This window comes from Capricornis sumatraensis, chromosome 3 (genome assembly GCF_032405125.1).
Source record: "Capricornis sumatraensis isolate serow.1 chromosome 3, serow.2, whole genome shotgun sequence".
NCBI lineage: Eukaryota > Metazoa > Chordata > Mammalia > Artiodactyla > Bovidae > Capricornis > Capricornis sumatraensis.
In genome coordinates, this window is record NC_091071.1 from 170,558,680 (window position 1) to 170,574,790 (window position 16,111).

The 16,111-nt window shown below is 54.2% G+C and overlaps 1 protein-coding gene across 1 annotated transcript; it reads right to left on the bottom strand.

Moving 5' to 3' along the window:
- Nucleotides 1-10,023: 10,023 nt before the first annotated feature.
- Nucleotides 10,024-10,728, bottom strand: TRNP1 (TMF1 regulated nuclear protein 1). The gene has a single exon (XM_068967105.1). It carries the CDS (start codon nucleotides 10,726-10,728, stop codon nucleotides 10,024-10,026), a length of 705 nt encoding a protein of 234 aa, XP_068823206.1.
- Between the last annotated feature and the right edge of the window lie 5,383 nt (nucleotides 10,729-16,111).

Sequence of the window (16,111 nt, forward strand, 5' to 3'; positions counted from 1 at the left end):
AACCAGATTTCTCCCCCGAGGGAGGGCCCCAGAGGACTGAAGGCCAAGCTGGGGTTCTCGGTACATGGACTTTTTGGTTATTTGCGTCACCTTTTGGAGTAGCATAATTGTGGGGTGCTGGGGTAATTCGTCTTGAGGGTCAACTGCCTTTAAGAGGAGACAAAGAATGTTTGGGATGGTAGCCTCAAGGCCCATCATCTCAGGCTGATTTCTGTGACCTAGAAAGGGTCTTTCTGGCTAGGGCCAGCCCTCAGTGATACCAGCAGCCTCCAAGGGCCTGCAGCCCATCAATGGCTAAAATATTGTTATGTTATGAGAATCACTCACTTTGAGTCGGGCTGAACCACTAACTAGGAGGAGGGAAACTGAGGCAGATGCCTAGGTTTGGAGAGGGATAGGTTTAGCTCAGCCCCCTAACACCCCTACCCCAAGCTGTCTAGGTGCACCGTGGGCAGGAACCCAAGCAGCCTGGGGTGGAAGACAAGCCATGTCCCTGTCAGGGTGCTTCTCCCTTCCCCCACGTGGTGAGGAGCCCTCCTGCCTGGGAGCTTGTTCTCTAGAAGGTGCTGGGTCCAATGTAGCCACAGTCAAGTGATCCCACCCTCCTGGCCTGGTTACAGGGTCCTCAGGAGGGAAAGGAGAGGCATGCCCCACCTCCCTTCCCATCCCTCTGGATTTGTTACCATTTTGCACTTTTAACACCTGCCAATAAAGACTGTCCACACTGAGCTTAGCACCATGCTTTCTCCTGGGAGAAGGACCTTCCATGGCGGTGGGGTCTGTGGCTGCCTCTCACCCAGCCAGAGTCTGGGTTGTATTGGGGGAGGGGACTTGGAGGGGGCAGGGCCTGAGTCCTGGCGGGTTGTTAGGGAATGCCCCTCCTTCCCCTAGTTTGGCGGTTGTGCTACAAGCCTCTGTCCACACATGTGATTTGCCCCTGCACATCATTTCAGCAAATCTCTTGCTAAAAAGCAGATGTTTCCGTGTTTCCTACCTGGAGTCCTGATAACCCTGGAACTGACCTCATACTCCAATCCTCAGGGCTGCTTGACTCCATCTCTGCTCAACCCTCCCCAGGAAGCAGGTGAACAAGCAGGAGGAGTCTGGACTGGAGACCCTCACTCTAGATGTGGCAGCTGGGACTAGGTTGAGGGGGGCTTCTGGCACCTCCAAAGCCAGAGCCCAGGTTTGGCCTCCCCACTGGGAGTTGTCATTCAGTCGCTAAGTCATGTCCGACTCTTTGCAACCTCACTGCAGCATGCCACGGTTCCCAGTTCTCCACTATCTCCCAGAGTTTGCTCAGACTCATGTCTACTGAGTCAATGATGCCATCCCACCATCTCATCTTCTGTCATCCCCTTCTCCTGCCCTCAATCTTTCCCATCATCAGGGTCTTTCCCAATAAGTCAGTTCTTCGCATCAAGTAGCCAAAATACTGTAGCTTCAGCATTAGTCCTTCCAGTGAATATTCAGGGCTGATTCCCTTTAGGATTGACTGGTTTGATCTCCTTGCTGTCTCCTCCCTCTCGCATCCCCAAGTGCTGGTGGGGGGATGCCTTGCTCTAAGCAAGTCCCCTAGAGAGGCAAGGACTCTCCTTTCCAAACCCAGCTGGGACCATGCCTGACTGCCTGGGAGTGCCAGCCGCCAGCCACAAGCTCTTAGGGAGGTGTTCCCTCAGGGCATCAGCCAGTCACAGGCCTGGACGCTGCCTACTGTTTACCCAGCCTCTTTGATCCAGGAAGTGCAATGTCCTTAACATATTGAGGCTCATTAGTGGCCTCTGAAGTGCTGGCTTTTATGGTTCCAGTCAGAGTGGAGAAAACAAGGCCGCGGAGGAGGCCCCAGGCCACCTGGTTGAGTCCAGCCATCTCACCTGCTCAGTGCGTCCCTGCTGGGCTCAGAATGGCTAGAAGGATGAGTGGAAAGGCTGTCTTTGCTTGGTGACTAAAAGCATCCTCCTACCCTACCCTGGCCGTGCCTATTCAAACTAGGGTCCTAGGATGGGGAGCACTAAGTTTGTCCCAGCTCCTGCTTTGGGGTGTGAGGGGGATGCTCACAGCATAAGCACAGAGGCCTTAGCTTCTTGGGTGGGGAGTGGGATTCACTGGCATGTGCTTGTTTCCGAGGGGAGAGCCAGAAATCCATGGCACACGCGTGTGTGCATGGATTCAGCCCACATGTGCTGGCTACCCCTCCATGGGGTGGAAACACAACAGTAAACAAAGACCAACATCCCTACCCTTGTGAAGATCACACTCGAATGGGAAAGATAGAAAATAAATTATATAGTCTAGAAGGTCAGCGACGCCTAAGAATGTACATAGCTGGGTAAGGGACTGGAAGTGCTGAGGTGTGCAATTTTAAAAAGGGTGTGCCTCCTTGAAAGGGCGACAATCTGATTGAACAAAGACAATGGGGAGCAAACCATGCGGATGTCTGGGGAAAGAGCCTTCCGGGTGGAGGGGACTCATCACATGCTCCTGGCAGGTGTGTCTGGGGAAGGGCACGTGTGCCTGAGGCTGCCCAGCTCACCCTGCGCAGGTGTGTGTGCTCCCCAAGAGAAGTGGGAGATGGGAGTTTCCCACTAACAGCTACCACTTCTGGATAGCTCTCCCCCAGACTGGGCGGCATGCTGAGATCTCCCCAGTCACAGCATCACAATGCACCCTGGCAACAACCCCACGAGAGAAGAACAAGTATTTCCATTTTACAGACAAGAAAACTGATGCCAGAGAGATTTGTGGGCCATTGCTGTTAACCCCTGCACCATCCTGCCCTTATACTCTGGTTTCACCTGGTTGGGCATGACAGTATGTCTCCTATACTTACGTGTGACATGGCACGTTTGGCATGTGACAGATAAAAAAGCTTGCATTACTGTGACTTGGCCATTTTACAACGATGGCAGAGTGCAGCAGTTGTGCCCACTTGTACATTTTCTTGATGCATCCATGACACCAGATATGGCTGTGGTGGCAGTGTCAGAGGCCTGTATGGCAGCGGGCGTGCCTGTGGGTGTGTTTGGGGGAGGTGTAGTGTTTCCGGGTGTAAGAGAAACACTGACTCAGCGGCTGGCATTGTTCTCTGATGGACAATCCCTGTAGCCATCTAAGATGCCAGGACAGGAAAGAATCGAGAACTAGGAGCCAGAGAGGGGGAAGACTGAGGGAAGAAGAGACCCATACCCCTTCTCCTCTCCAAGCAACATTCCATTTCCCCCCAAGACCCGCAGTGGGTAGGAGAGCTCCAGAGCGGGAACTGCCTTGTTATGAACTTTGGGGAATGAAAGATAGGCCCCCAGGCAGCTGCTGGACGTGTTGGCCCTTCCAATCCCACTCTCTGCCCTCCTTCATGCCCTGTGCCCCTGGGAGGCTGACCTCTATGAACTGTGCATCAATGGCTCCCTTGTTCCCTGTCTCTCTGTTGGGCTCAGCCAATGAGAGTCCCCAGCAGGAGGTATCGGAAGGAGGAGGAGAATGGGGTGTTTATTTCCCTGCTCCCTTCCCAACTTCCCATCATGGTGGTTGCCTACATCACTCAACCAAAGGCCACTGCTCCTGTCAGGGTCCCTCTCCACACAGCTGCACTCTCCAGTTCCCAAAGCCCTTGCCTCCCCTCTCCCCTCTTTACCCCTTCAGGCCCAGGAGTTGTGAAGACTTCTCTCTGTTGCTCGCCCCACAGACAGCTGCAGTACCTTGTTAGTTTTTTAAGCCCAGCCCACAGATTTGGAAATAGTCTCTTTAAAAAAAAAAAAAAATTTTTTTTTAAATTTATTTGGCTGATCTGGGTCTTAGTTGCAGCTCCCAGGACCTTCGATCTTCATTGCAGCGGGATCTTTAGTTGTGGCGTGTGAACCCTCAGTTGCAGCATGTGGGATCTAGTTTCCCCCACCAGGGATAGAACCTGAGTCTGTGGCATTGGGTGCTCAGAGTCTTAGCCACAGGACCACCAGGAAAGTCCAAGAAATAGTCCCTTTTAAAATCTCTCCCCAGTTTGAGTGTGCTCTTTCTCTGCTGGGACCCCGACTGACAGGTCCACTCATTCACCAGCACAGCCACACGCAGTTCCCCACGGATCACCGTGCAGCCATGTCATCACACTCACATCCCTTTGTCCCATGAGGGCATCCCATCCCCGGGCTTCCGCATCACATCCTTCATTTGGGAAGACTTCCTGGAGAGGTTCAGCTTGGAGCCAAGTCAAGGGAGCAGTCAGTCTGCAAATCCATCAACAGGCCCAGACTGCCAAACGAAACTAAACAGAAGCTGCTCAAGGAACTGGCAACTTAAAGAGCCCTGACAGGCACACACAAAGGCAAGGTGGCACGGGCACTCACAGAGGAGACCTCGAGGCCACACAAGCTTATCTCACGTCACCGAGATTTATTCTTCCTGAATGTACACAACAGGCAACTGACTCCAGAGGCATCCATTTTGTAGAATTCTATAAGTTCTGGGTTGGGCGTCCATGTGGGCCCCTTCTGTCGACTATCGTGTTCCCTTTTTTCATTTAAAACTTAATATTTTTATGTGGTCAACCCCTCTTCCTGAGAAAGAGGTGTCTCCCCTGGGAGCCAGCAGCCCATTATCTTTCTGAGGGGCTTCAGGCAGGCACCCACACAGGGCAAGGATGGTGGGCAAAGGAAACTGAGGGATTGTTCAGAGCAACGTTTTCCCTCAAACAGCCCTCCTGCCACTGTTCGACTGAGCAACACCGGCATCTACCAAAATGGGGACCCCAGTTGTGCTGAGTCTTGTTTTTTAAAGAGAAATCCTTTTCTCAGTGGAAAGGTTTGCTGCTCTGTTAACCTGATTGCATCTCAAAGGACTTGTAACATCCCCAGTTGTACCATGTAAGCCGGAGTCAAATGCGGGAATATATAAATTCCTAGTAGAGGCAACTTCCCTAGAACCTAGCCCCTTGCCACTGCCAACTGAGGGGCTCCTTTGAGGTGAGGAGGGTGCTGCGCTTGTGCAGGGTGGATTAGAGAAGTCTTCCTGAAGGAGGTGAAAGGAGCAGAATCCAGAAGAGAGATCCTGAGTTGAGGCTTGGAGGAGCTGGGAGGAGCTGGAAAGAATAATTTCAAGAGCTTTCATTACCTCTCTCTCACACAGCCACCCAGCCCCACCCAAACCCTTCAGCATTTACCTCGTCAAGAGGGGCCATTGTGGAGAGAAGGCACAAGGGCAATATTTTGGAAAAGGGCTCCACTGGCTCCCGCCCTGGAAGGGGTGGGGGCTCCTGGGGCGAGCTCCCTAGGGCCTCTGTCCTTGGCTGGGATCCCCATTGGTCTGAGCAGCTGGAATGGAATGTTCCTGGGATAAAACGCCTGCCCCTCCTCCACATCTCCCCTTATGGAGTTCCTCGGGGAAGGCACTGGGGGGAGAAGGGGGACTGTTCTGGGATGCCTGATATGGCGATGCTCTGGAGAAGCAAAGGCCCACACTGCCTGGGGGCTCTGTCCTGGCAGCCTCTCCTAAGCCAGGTAGGTTGGCTCCACGGAGCATTTACAGACCTTCTCTGTGTGCTAGGCACTTAATGTGACCTCTCACTTAATACTCGGAAATTATCTCCTCCCTAACTCCCCATAAAACACACACACACAAGAAACGGGCCCAGAGAAGGGAAGTCATTTGCCAAAGTTCTCCCAGCTGAGCTCCAGGCCAGGACTAAATCCCAGGTCTTTCTTGTTCTAAGTATCAGGACACTTTCTGCCCCACCATGGAGCCAGTCAGCCTCCTCCTCTACTGTCCCAGGCTCTTCGCTCTCCAATCATGCCAGCCCAGGTGCACAGGGGAGGAGGAAGCCCTCCAAGGCAAACCCAGGCCCTAAGCATCCCTGACCTGCCCTTGCTGACTCAGCCTGACTCACACCCCAGAGCACAACCAAGCTAGGGAGCCAGCCTTTGGGGGGTGTGGCCAGACCTTGGAGGGATGGCACCATGTGCCACTAATGTCTGATCCCTCGCCAGAACCAAGGACTAGGGTTTCCTGTACCCAGACTCAAAGAGCGAGCGCTCAGAAACCCATGTGGAGCCCTCAATATCTTGATAAACGGAAAGCCACATAGCCTAATGTTGAAGGTGTCCCCCACTTAGGTGTTCTATGTCCTTGGGCCAGTCACTCGCTCTCCCTGACCCTCAGTTTTCTCATCTGTGGAATAACTCCTACTTTGTTGGCAGAGTAGCTGGGAGGATTGAAACAGCTAATGGGTGTAAAGCGCTTAGCACAGTACCTGGCATAGATGTGGTGGTGAATATACTATTCCTCAACAAAGGATTCCCTTCCCCTATCACTCCTAGCCGGGGTGCGGTCAAGATCTAATGCAGGAAGAAATAGGCTGGGGATTCCCAGCTTTCCCAACTACCTCCTCCCACGCTGGATGTAAAGGCGGGGAGGAGATAAAGGTTCTCCTCCTTCAGTTCGGAGAAGACTGGGACCCCAAGTTTTTTTGGAAGGGCCTGGCTGTCAGGGTAAGGGAGCCTTCTAGAGACTACCCACTGCAGGCTTGGAGCACCTTAGCTGCGAATTGTCGCTTCAACCTAATTTTTGGGAAGCTACCTTGATCCCCAGTTGGCGGAGGCAGAGGTGGAGTGTTCTGATCAATTATCAGTCTAACGCATCTGGGAGGGGTAAAGTACTCCGGGCTTTTACTCAGACGGTACCGCCAACAGGTGCAACCTCTCTCTCCAGGAAAGTCCCTCCTGACGGACCTGCCCTCTGAGGTCAGAGGCCCGCCCTTTCTCTAAGTGACCGCCAGTACTCTCACGTTCTTGTCAGACCCTTAAAGCTCAACGCCTGAGATGCCCGGGCAATAGGAGTAGGGGCTGGCTGGGGGCGGGGATATGGGCAGAGGGAACCTGCTCCAGGCCACGCCCCCACGCCCGGGGAAGCAGCCCACACTGCCCTCTGGTGGCGCCGCCTGGAGGCGCCACACTTGCCCAGGGCCAGCCAAAAGAGCGACAGGACTCATCCAGAGGAGGGGCAGGTTCCTCTAAATCCCTAAACTGGTCTTCCCGCCCCTCCCTTCGCCTTGCTGACATCCCAGCTTCACTAGTGGCCATGTGTCCTCGGTGCACAGATCCCTCAGGATCACCTGTCCTCAGTCCAGTCCCCAGGGCTAGATGGCTGGGCCATCTAGAAAGTGTTTAGGAAGTCATGGCTCGAGGGGGCGGGGGGGAAGGCTACAATATATAACCAGGGGCCAGAGTTAGTTGTGGGGCTTCCCTGGTGGCTCAGCTGGTAAAGAATCTGCCTGCAACGTGGGAAACCTGGGTTGGGAAGATCCCCTAGAGAAGGGAATGGCTATCCGCCGCAGTATTCTGGCCTAGAGAATTCCATGGGCTGTGTAGTTCACGGGATCACAAAGAGTCTGACACAACTGAGCGACTTTCACTCACTGCATAGTTAGTTGTGAAGGCCTGAAGACAGCCCTCCTCCAACAAGGCCAGGGCAGGCTGTCTAGAGGAGGGCTGGGAGACACAAGCCCTTGAAAGCAGAGACTCTCTGATCCAGTGCTGCTTCTTGAGCGCCTGGACTGAGCAGAGATCAATGTTTGCTGATTGAGGAGAAAATGGAACCTTCTAGAGGGATCCTGGGTGGGACATGCACGGGTGGGAAGATGACTTATATTTGTTGGCTGAGGGGTCGTGGACAGAGCACTGAACCAAGAGCTGGGGTTTAAGTCAGTGAGCACTGTGAGCCCTGGCTGAGGCCCTTCATGAGAAGCCTGGGACATCTGGAAGTGGAGGGAGGGCACAGAGCTGCCTGTGAGCCTGGGACCAATCTCCATCCCTACATATACCTCTTACTCCAGCAAGAGCCATCTCTAATTTGCTATCCGCCCCACTCCCCTCTTCCAAACCAGGGCAAAGCTGATTACCAATAAATCCCAGAGAAAGGCAAAATTGTGGTGTCACAGAGCACTTTAAACCATTAGCTAAAAGCTTCTCTGGACCAAGAGTCCCTCCCATGAAAACAGTCCTGGCTGCAGCCCAGCACTGCAGCCTGAAGCTCCTCACTGTCACCTCAGGGAGTCCTTGTCCTCTCTGGGCCTCTAGACCCAAAGTGACCCAAGTGGCTTTAGAAGGTCCTTTCCCTCAGGAGACCGGAGGATGCCAGGGCTCCTCACTGCCCTCTCAGTCCCCAAGCTCTCAGAGTCTCTGAGGCCTCCTCCTGGACCTCCCCTCCCCAGCTAAAAATGGGTTCAGGAAGGCCTGGCTGTGAGCTGAGAAACCAGGAAAAAATGTTTGGTACCTGGCAAGAGGAAGAGCTAGCTGGAGAAGGGATAGGTGAGGGCCCCTGGGGCTCTGGTTTTCAGAGCAGTGCGCCTGATCCCAAGGACTCTAGGATTAAACCAGATTCCCGTGACTCTTAGCTGCCTCGTTCTACCCCTTCTCCCCTGAAAGCTCTGACATGAGAAGGGACAGCTATGTTCAGAGAAGGACTGAGGAAACCAGCCCATATCAGGGATGGAGCTGTTCTAGGTCAAGGGTCCCCAATCTCTGGGATCTAATGACTGATGATCTGCTGTGGAGCTGCCATAATAATATAGAAATAAAGTGTACAATACATGTAATGTGCTTGGATCATCCCCAAACCATCCCCCCACCCACCCACCCAGCCCCAGTCGGTAGAAAAACTGTCTTCCCAGAAACTGATCCCTGGAACCAAAAAGGTTGGAGACCGCTGTTCTAGGTCACACGGCAGACAAGCTGACATCAGTTCTACCTAGCCCCTCCCCCTGGCCAGCAGAGATACAGCAAGAAGGACACACATACACCCTGGAACCTAGATCTGTCCCTAGCTGGCAGGTGACCTTGCCACTCTGTAAAATAAGGACTTCAGATCAGCTCCAGGGCTCCAGCAGCAAAAGCAGTGCCTGTTTCTAGGTGTGACGTAAGAGAATAAGACATTCTTCCATGATTTATGGGAGAGGACAGACTTCTGTCCTGTGTTAACCTCCCAACAAACCTTCCAGGAGGTGAAGACACCCAGTTCACAGACCAACAAGTGAGACTGCAGTCCCCTCAGCTGGTGGGCAGCAAAGCATCAGCCAGGCCATTCACAGCTGCATGGAGCAGGGGAGTGGGCCTGAAGGGCATGTGGAAGGAAAGTGGATCTCATTTCAGGTCTGGCCCTTTAAGGCCCCACTTTCTAGAATCTAGAAGCCGATGACATACCTGCTCCCCTGGGGCCCATTACAGGATGTCACCTGGCTCCATCCCTGGCAGAGCCATCTTAGCGACAGGTTGGGAGCCCCTAGGAGAACCTGCAAACCTTCAGGCAGTCACCAAACATCTCTGGTCGTCTGAGTCAGCTGTCAGCGAAGCTGCATGAGGGCCTGAGGAAAGACCTGTCCCCCAGAAGTGGAAGGGCCTAAGCATAGTATGATGGGAGCAATTCCTTAACCTCTCTGCGATTCCATCTCCCCAAATGGGAAACAGGGCCTTAGGACACAACTCAAAGCCACATCGCTGTGCCAGCCGCCACCCCATCCTGGGGCCTCATTATTCTGCCCTGCGAAGGGCGTGCCAGAGTAGCAACCTCAAGGGCAAGACTCTTCTTACAGCCCCAAGGGACCCAGGAAAGGCAACGCTGGAGGAGGTGAGAGTGGGGTCGCTCCAACCCGTAAAAGTTTGCTGACAAACCCTTCCTGGCATCTGAGCGGCCTCAATGTGTCCAACTCTATAATGGGGACTTAGTGCCACTACCTCATTCCCCAGGAGTTCTGGGAGAGGCGGCAGGAGAAAGTGGACAGCTTTATTTAACGACCCAGCGAACTCTAGAAGCTCTAGGGAAGGGAGGTCTTCCCGCCCCGCCCCTCGGATGCGCCAGCCTCTAACACCGCACCTCGGTTTCGCCTTCTTTACTGGGCCCCCGGCCCCTCGACTCTCTTCCTGTGGTCGGCCAATCTGTCCATCCGCGTCGGTGACGTCGTTCCACCCAGCCGGCGTCCGCAGTCCATCGGTCGGCACCCGGGCGGTGGTCTCTCGGAGTGGCCAGGGGTCCCGGCGCCGGAGGTCAGCGCTGGGGTGAGGCGGGGCCGCGGGGCGGGCTCCGGCGGAAGGGCGACTCCGGCTCGGGGCCGTGGCCCCGCCGCAGGCGCCCGGCGCCCCAGGGCACGCAGCCGCCCAGACCCAGCGCCGAGGCGAGCAGCGCGGGCGGGCGGGCGCGGCGGCCGCGGCGCGAGCCCTTCTTGAGGCGCGGCCCGTGCGCCGCCAGGTAGAGCTCGGCCTGCGCCACGCCGCCACCCAGGCGGCCCAGGCTCTCGGCGCGGTGCGCCAGGCGCAGCTCGGCCGCCAGGAAGACGCGGTGCAACTGCAGCACGCGGCTCTCCAGCTCCGACACCAGGCGCCGGCGGCCCTCCACCTCCAGCAGTCGCCGCCGCGCTTCGGCCAGCTCCAGCGCGCGGACGCCCGCCGCCGCCGCCGCCCCCGCGGCACCCGGGCCGCCGCCCGCGCCCCCTGCCGGCCCGGGGCCCCCCGCGCCCCCGCTAGCGCCCTGGCGCCAGCGCTGCAGCTCCAGCCCCTCAGCGGAGCCCCCCGACTCCTGGGCCGCTTCGGGCTGCGATGAGGCTTGAGCCCGGGTAGGGGCCAAGGTCGGACTTGGGGATGGGGGCTGAGGACACGACAGGGGCTCCCGGGGCAGCGGCGGCGGCGGGGACCCCGGTTCCGCCGACCCTTCCTGGGCCCCCGGGCCGCAGGCGCTGATGCGGCAGCCCGGCATCCCCCGCCCCCAACCCCTGGCGGCCCCCGCTGTAGGTCCGCTGGGCTGGCGGGCTGTTCCCCCCACGCGGGGGAGGATGGACGCAGCAAACACGGGTGAGGATGCAGCCGCAGCCCCCACAAGTGCTAGGCGAGCCGCGCGCGCACGTCTTATAGAGCAGGGGGCGGAGCGAAGGGCAGCACAGCCAATCAGAGACGTGCATGCCCTGAACCCTCTTCCCATGCCCCGCCCCGTCAGGACACCGCCCGAACCCTTCTGGTCCCCTCGTCCTTCGACCCACCGGCATCCAGTGCCCATCCACCTCCTCCACATTTTGGGTGAAAAGGGGGCCGCATCGTTTCCGGTCTGACCCCTGAGTCATAAGCTTTGGTAGCTGGGGCTTAGAAATCACGGACCCCGGGCCCCACCTGCGGGAGAGTTTTGCCTGAAGCCACACTATGTGACAGTTGAAAGCTTCAAATAGAACTCAGGAGGCTTGTTTCCTGGCACAGTACCGAACGCTGCCGCGCCGCTTAATCGACTCTACCTGGCCTCCCCAGCCGGAAACTTCACCAGGACACCCTTCTCCAATCTCCCGGAGGCCATGGAGAGATTAACGCAGAGGGGCAACTGGCCCCTCCTGGTGGAGATCTGGCAGGACTGACTAATCACCAGCCAGGCCCTGCACTTGCAGAGCAAACCTCAGCACTTGCTGCGGAACTTGGCGCAGCTTTCGCAAACCTTAGTGCCCGCCCACCCCTTTCCCCGCAGAGGAGCCCACCCTTCAGTGGGCAAAATTCTTTTCAAGCCCCTCTGCTCCTGTCTGCTCCTCCCGGTAGGTGTCCCCACACCTTTCACAGAGAGGAGGAAACAGGCCCAGAAGTTGTAGTGGAGCCTTGCCCGTGGTCCATGGTTCATTCTGGACCACTGAATAGGACCAGCTCAGCCACTCATACCCTTGGGAAGCTCAGATAACCTGGGCTCACTGTCACTGAGGGGACTTTGCTTAACTGGGGACTTTAGTCATATTGGCAAAATGATAGAACTGAGCTCTAGTTATTTTTTCCACAGCCGCAGTGGATCCTGCCATACCCCCTCCAAGCATTGACCAGACACCATGGCACTGCCATCCACTGGAAAGTGCCATCAGAAATAAAAAGGCTCTGTGTTAAGTGGTGGCAGGGGCTGGAGGCCTGGAAACCAGCTGAGAGCGAATGAAAAGAACTGCAGCAGACACTGGGCTCACAGGAGTGGTCGGGCGGGGGCTGGGGGTGGAGGTAGATGGAGGGGACGTGCCAAAGTGTGGCCGGTGTGACTACCGCCTCAGCCTGAAGAGGAGGCTGAAGGGGACGCTGCGCTGCCTTGATGTGGAGAAGGAGGAGGAGGTTGGGGGCACACCGCCTCCACACACTGCACCCCGCCCCACCCCCGCACCGTCATGTTCTCTAAGTGCTTTTAAGTGCCTTTGACTGAGTGATGGGAACTCGTGGGCGTGGGCGAGACAGCTTGGCTCCCAAGAAGCAGCTCCGCAGGGGCTGGGAGAGGAAGGAGAGGTCCATGAGGGGGCTGCCAAGCTCAGTGAACGGAAAGGGAGGAAGACTCAGGAGGAGGGCGTGAGGGGATGTTCAGTGACCAGGAGTGGTGGAGGCACGGAGGAGGGCGAGGGGAGGGACTCAGTCAATGTGGTGGACTCAGTGAGGCAAGAGGGGTCTAGGGGGCGCATTGGTGCTAGAGGTTCACAGAGGAAGGAGAAGGGAAGTTCAGTGGGGAGGATGGGGCCTGGGGAGTCAGAGGAGCTCAAGGGATGACAGAATGCCCTGCTGCTTGGTGTCATCCCTTTGAATGGTCTCCTTTGTGTCATCAAACCTGTGTCCTTCTCTGTGCAGAAGACCCCTCCCCCATCACTGTGGGGAGATCTACAGGTGATCATCACGCAGATCACAGCTCCCCACTTCTGGGGGATGAATCAAGGGGGGAAAGATTAGGACTTACCTCCACCTTCCACCATCGGCCAGATCCAGCGAACCAGTCAGATCTGAGTTCGAATTCCACACACACTGCCCATCTGGGTGACTCTGGGCAAGTTGTTTCTCTGAATTCAGCCTACATTTATCTTCTCATCTTTCCACAGCATCCCTAAGGGAGGGGCATCAGGATCCTTTGTTCCTGGGAAACCGAAGCCCAGAGAAGTGAAGATAATTGCTCAAGGTCACACCACAGATCAGTGACAAGACAAAGATTCAAACACAGATCTGACCCACCCCGAAGGCATAGCTCTGCTCCCTGCTGTTTTCTGATACATCCCCTGTTCCTACCCTCTATGTCATTTCCCACTAGTTATATATATATATGTATGTGTTTATTGTTTCGTTACTTAATAGTCTCTTCCCAGACTGCTTTTGCTTTTCATGAGAGTCCTTCAAGTTAGGTACAGTGCCTGTCTCCATAAGGTCACTCACATAGTGTTCGTTTGAATTGAAAAATAATACAAGGGTATTCAGAGCTAATCAAGAGTGGAGAGGTCCTCTTCTTCATTCATTTGTTCATTCACCCTTTATTTCACTCACTTGACAAATCTGATCATTACCTTCTCTGTTGAGCTGGCTGCTGGCGGTAAAGCGGTGATCAGATGGGGCCCTGCCCTCAGAGAGCACACAGTCCAGGGGGGACACAGGTGACTGCAGTTATCTCCCGGGATAGGAGAAAGAGAGTGGCAGTGGCAACACAGAGCCAACGCTGAGTCCAGCTAGATGGAGAGGGGATCAGGGAGAGTTCCCCAAAGAAGAAGACGTTTACACAGAGATCTGAAGGATGAATCAAAGTGCAAGATGCACAGAAGGGGATGGGGGACAAGAAGGGAGAAGGATTCAGAATGGGGACACCACGTGTACAGGACCAGAAGTGAGAGACCTTTGGCATCTGCCAGCTTCCTTAACTGCCCTGAGCTCCATGCTCCCAGGAGTGGTCAAGGGGCACAGCCAACCATCTCTTAGGGTACAGCCAGCCCAGCTAACGCAACATTTGGAATTAGAAAAGACGTTTTTAAACTAATGATTATTCTTTTCTTTCTGATCTTATCAAAGTTGTACATTCTCTTTGCAGGAAAGAGAAAATACTAAAATATATATTTTTTTAAAGGATAGAGAGGAAAGGCAGCTGGAATTGGCAAGACCTGAATTTGAATTGAAGCTTAGTTCTTTCCAAGCTGCATAACCCTGAGAGAGGTGCTTTTTCTGTGAACTTCGGGGTCTGAGGAATGGAACCATTAATACCTATGGCACAAAGACATACAAAGATCAAGGATTCCTCCAAGGTTTCACAGCTAGTCATGTCTGTCTGTGGTCTGAGTCAGAGACCTTGAAAGAGAAGAGGCAGGCTGGCGGCGAGGTGAGGGGTGGGGGGGAACCTGGTTTCAGAGTCTTATCCATTATATACACACCCCTTTCAGGACAGCAGCTGCGGACACAGGACCTTCCAGAGGGAATGGCGAGTGCAGATGTGGCCCAAAGCAGGATCCCCTCTGTCAGCTGAGAGGGAGCTGGGGTAGGAAGTCAAGGCTTGAAAAGTCGACTTCCATCCCAGCTAGAAGATTCAAGGCCTCGGCTAAGAGATCCAACACCTCCATTTCAGTCTCTTCCTGGCAACCTGACCTGGCACCCTCTAGGATGTGATATCAGTTTAATAATTTAGCAGATGCAGATAAAGATAGCAGCTCTGAAAATAACCCAGCTCGGCCTCAGCCTGCATCTCCTCTTTCCTCAACAGACTCCCCTGTCCTCCCCACAGGGTCTCTGGTCTCCCCGCACACCTGTCAGTGCCCCTGTCTGCCAGTGGGCACCTCGTTCAACAATCTCTTCCTTTTTCTAACTTCCTCCTCCCTCTCACCTCATAGTAAGAGCTTTTGTATTAATTAGGGCTTAAAGGAATCTTGTGCTAGAAGTCAGAAGATTGGGGTTTAATTCATTATGTGGACCTGTGTTGAGCAAGTCCCTTCTCCTCACTAAGCCTCTGTTCCCATATTTGTTAAACGAGACCCCTGGATTCCTAAAGGTGGCATGAACAACATGCCTGGGTAGAGGGAGGGCAGTGACTTGGATGGGGACTGGATACCTTCCCCAGGAAGGCACAGGCGCCGTGTCAACCATCTCAGTCACGCTCCATCCAGAGACCTCACAGGTTTTCTTTCTTTCTTTTTTTTTTTCCCTCTTGTGATGAAAATTTTGCCCTGGATCTTATTCCTAGAATAAACAGCTGTGACTTGTGTTCACAGTGGATGTAGCAGGTTTCATGTGCTTTTAGGGCTCCAACACGTTTCTGAAAAGTAACAATTTTACTTCCCTGTGGGATGTTGGAAAGAGCAATGCCCCTTGCCCCTGGAAGCTTTGCTCAAATCACCCTGCCTTTATGGGTCTCTGTTTTCACAGCTCTAAAGTGGCCAGGTGGGACTTCCCTAGCGGTCCAGCGGTTTAGACTTCGCCTTTCAGTGCAGGGTGTGGCTTCAGTCTCTCGTAGGGGAGCTAAGATTCCACATGCCTGGCAGCCAAAAACCCACAACATAAAACAGAAGCAATACTGTAGCCAATTCAGTAAAGACTTTAAAAATGGTCCACTTCAAAAAATCTTAAAAAAAAATATGGCAAAGTGTCAAAGGGTAAGAAGGACAAGGTTAGAGTCTGTGCTTTCTAGATTGTAAGTTCCAAAAGGGATGAGTCGGAATCTGCCTTCCTACATTCAGCAATGTAATTAAGCATATGCCGTGTACCAGCCACTGTGCAAAGTGCTGGGAGTACAGCAATGAATAAGAAAAGCACAATTCCTGTTCCCACAAAAGCTTACATTTCAGAAACCAAAATAATTAAATCCCAAGAAATGTGCCATGAAGGAACAATAAAATACCTGTCGATATTTACTGAATGCTTACTCTGTACATGGCACAGAGTGCCTATCTTTGGAGGTACTATTATTAACATACTCCCATTTTACAGATAAGGAATCCAAAGGACAGACTGGTTAAGTAGCTGTGGTCAAGGTGACATGGTACAGGAGCAGCAAAGCTAGGGTTCAACTCCCAGGCAATCTGCCTCCAGAGCCTGTTTTCAACCATGAGGTCACAGTGCTTCCCGAGAAATCATGAGCAAGGACTAATCTGGTGACATGATAGAAAGGGGAGTCACATGATAGAAAGGGGAGTCAGGGACGGCTTCTCTTTTAAGAGGTGACATTTGAGCTGAGACCTGAAAGAGGAGCAGGAGTCAGTTATGTGGAACTGGAGAGAGACATTTCCCAGTAGAAAAAATAGGATGTGCAAAGGTCCTGAGACAGAAAGATCAGGGTGTTCAGTGCCTACTAAGCCAGCAGGAAAATGGGGAGAAGTAAAGTCAGAGGAGCTGGGTCTGGGAGTCAG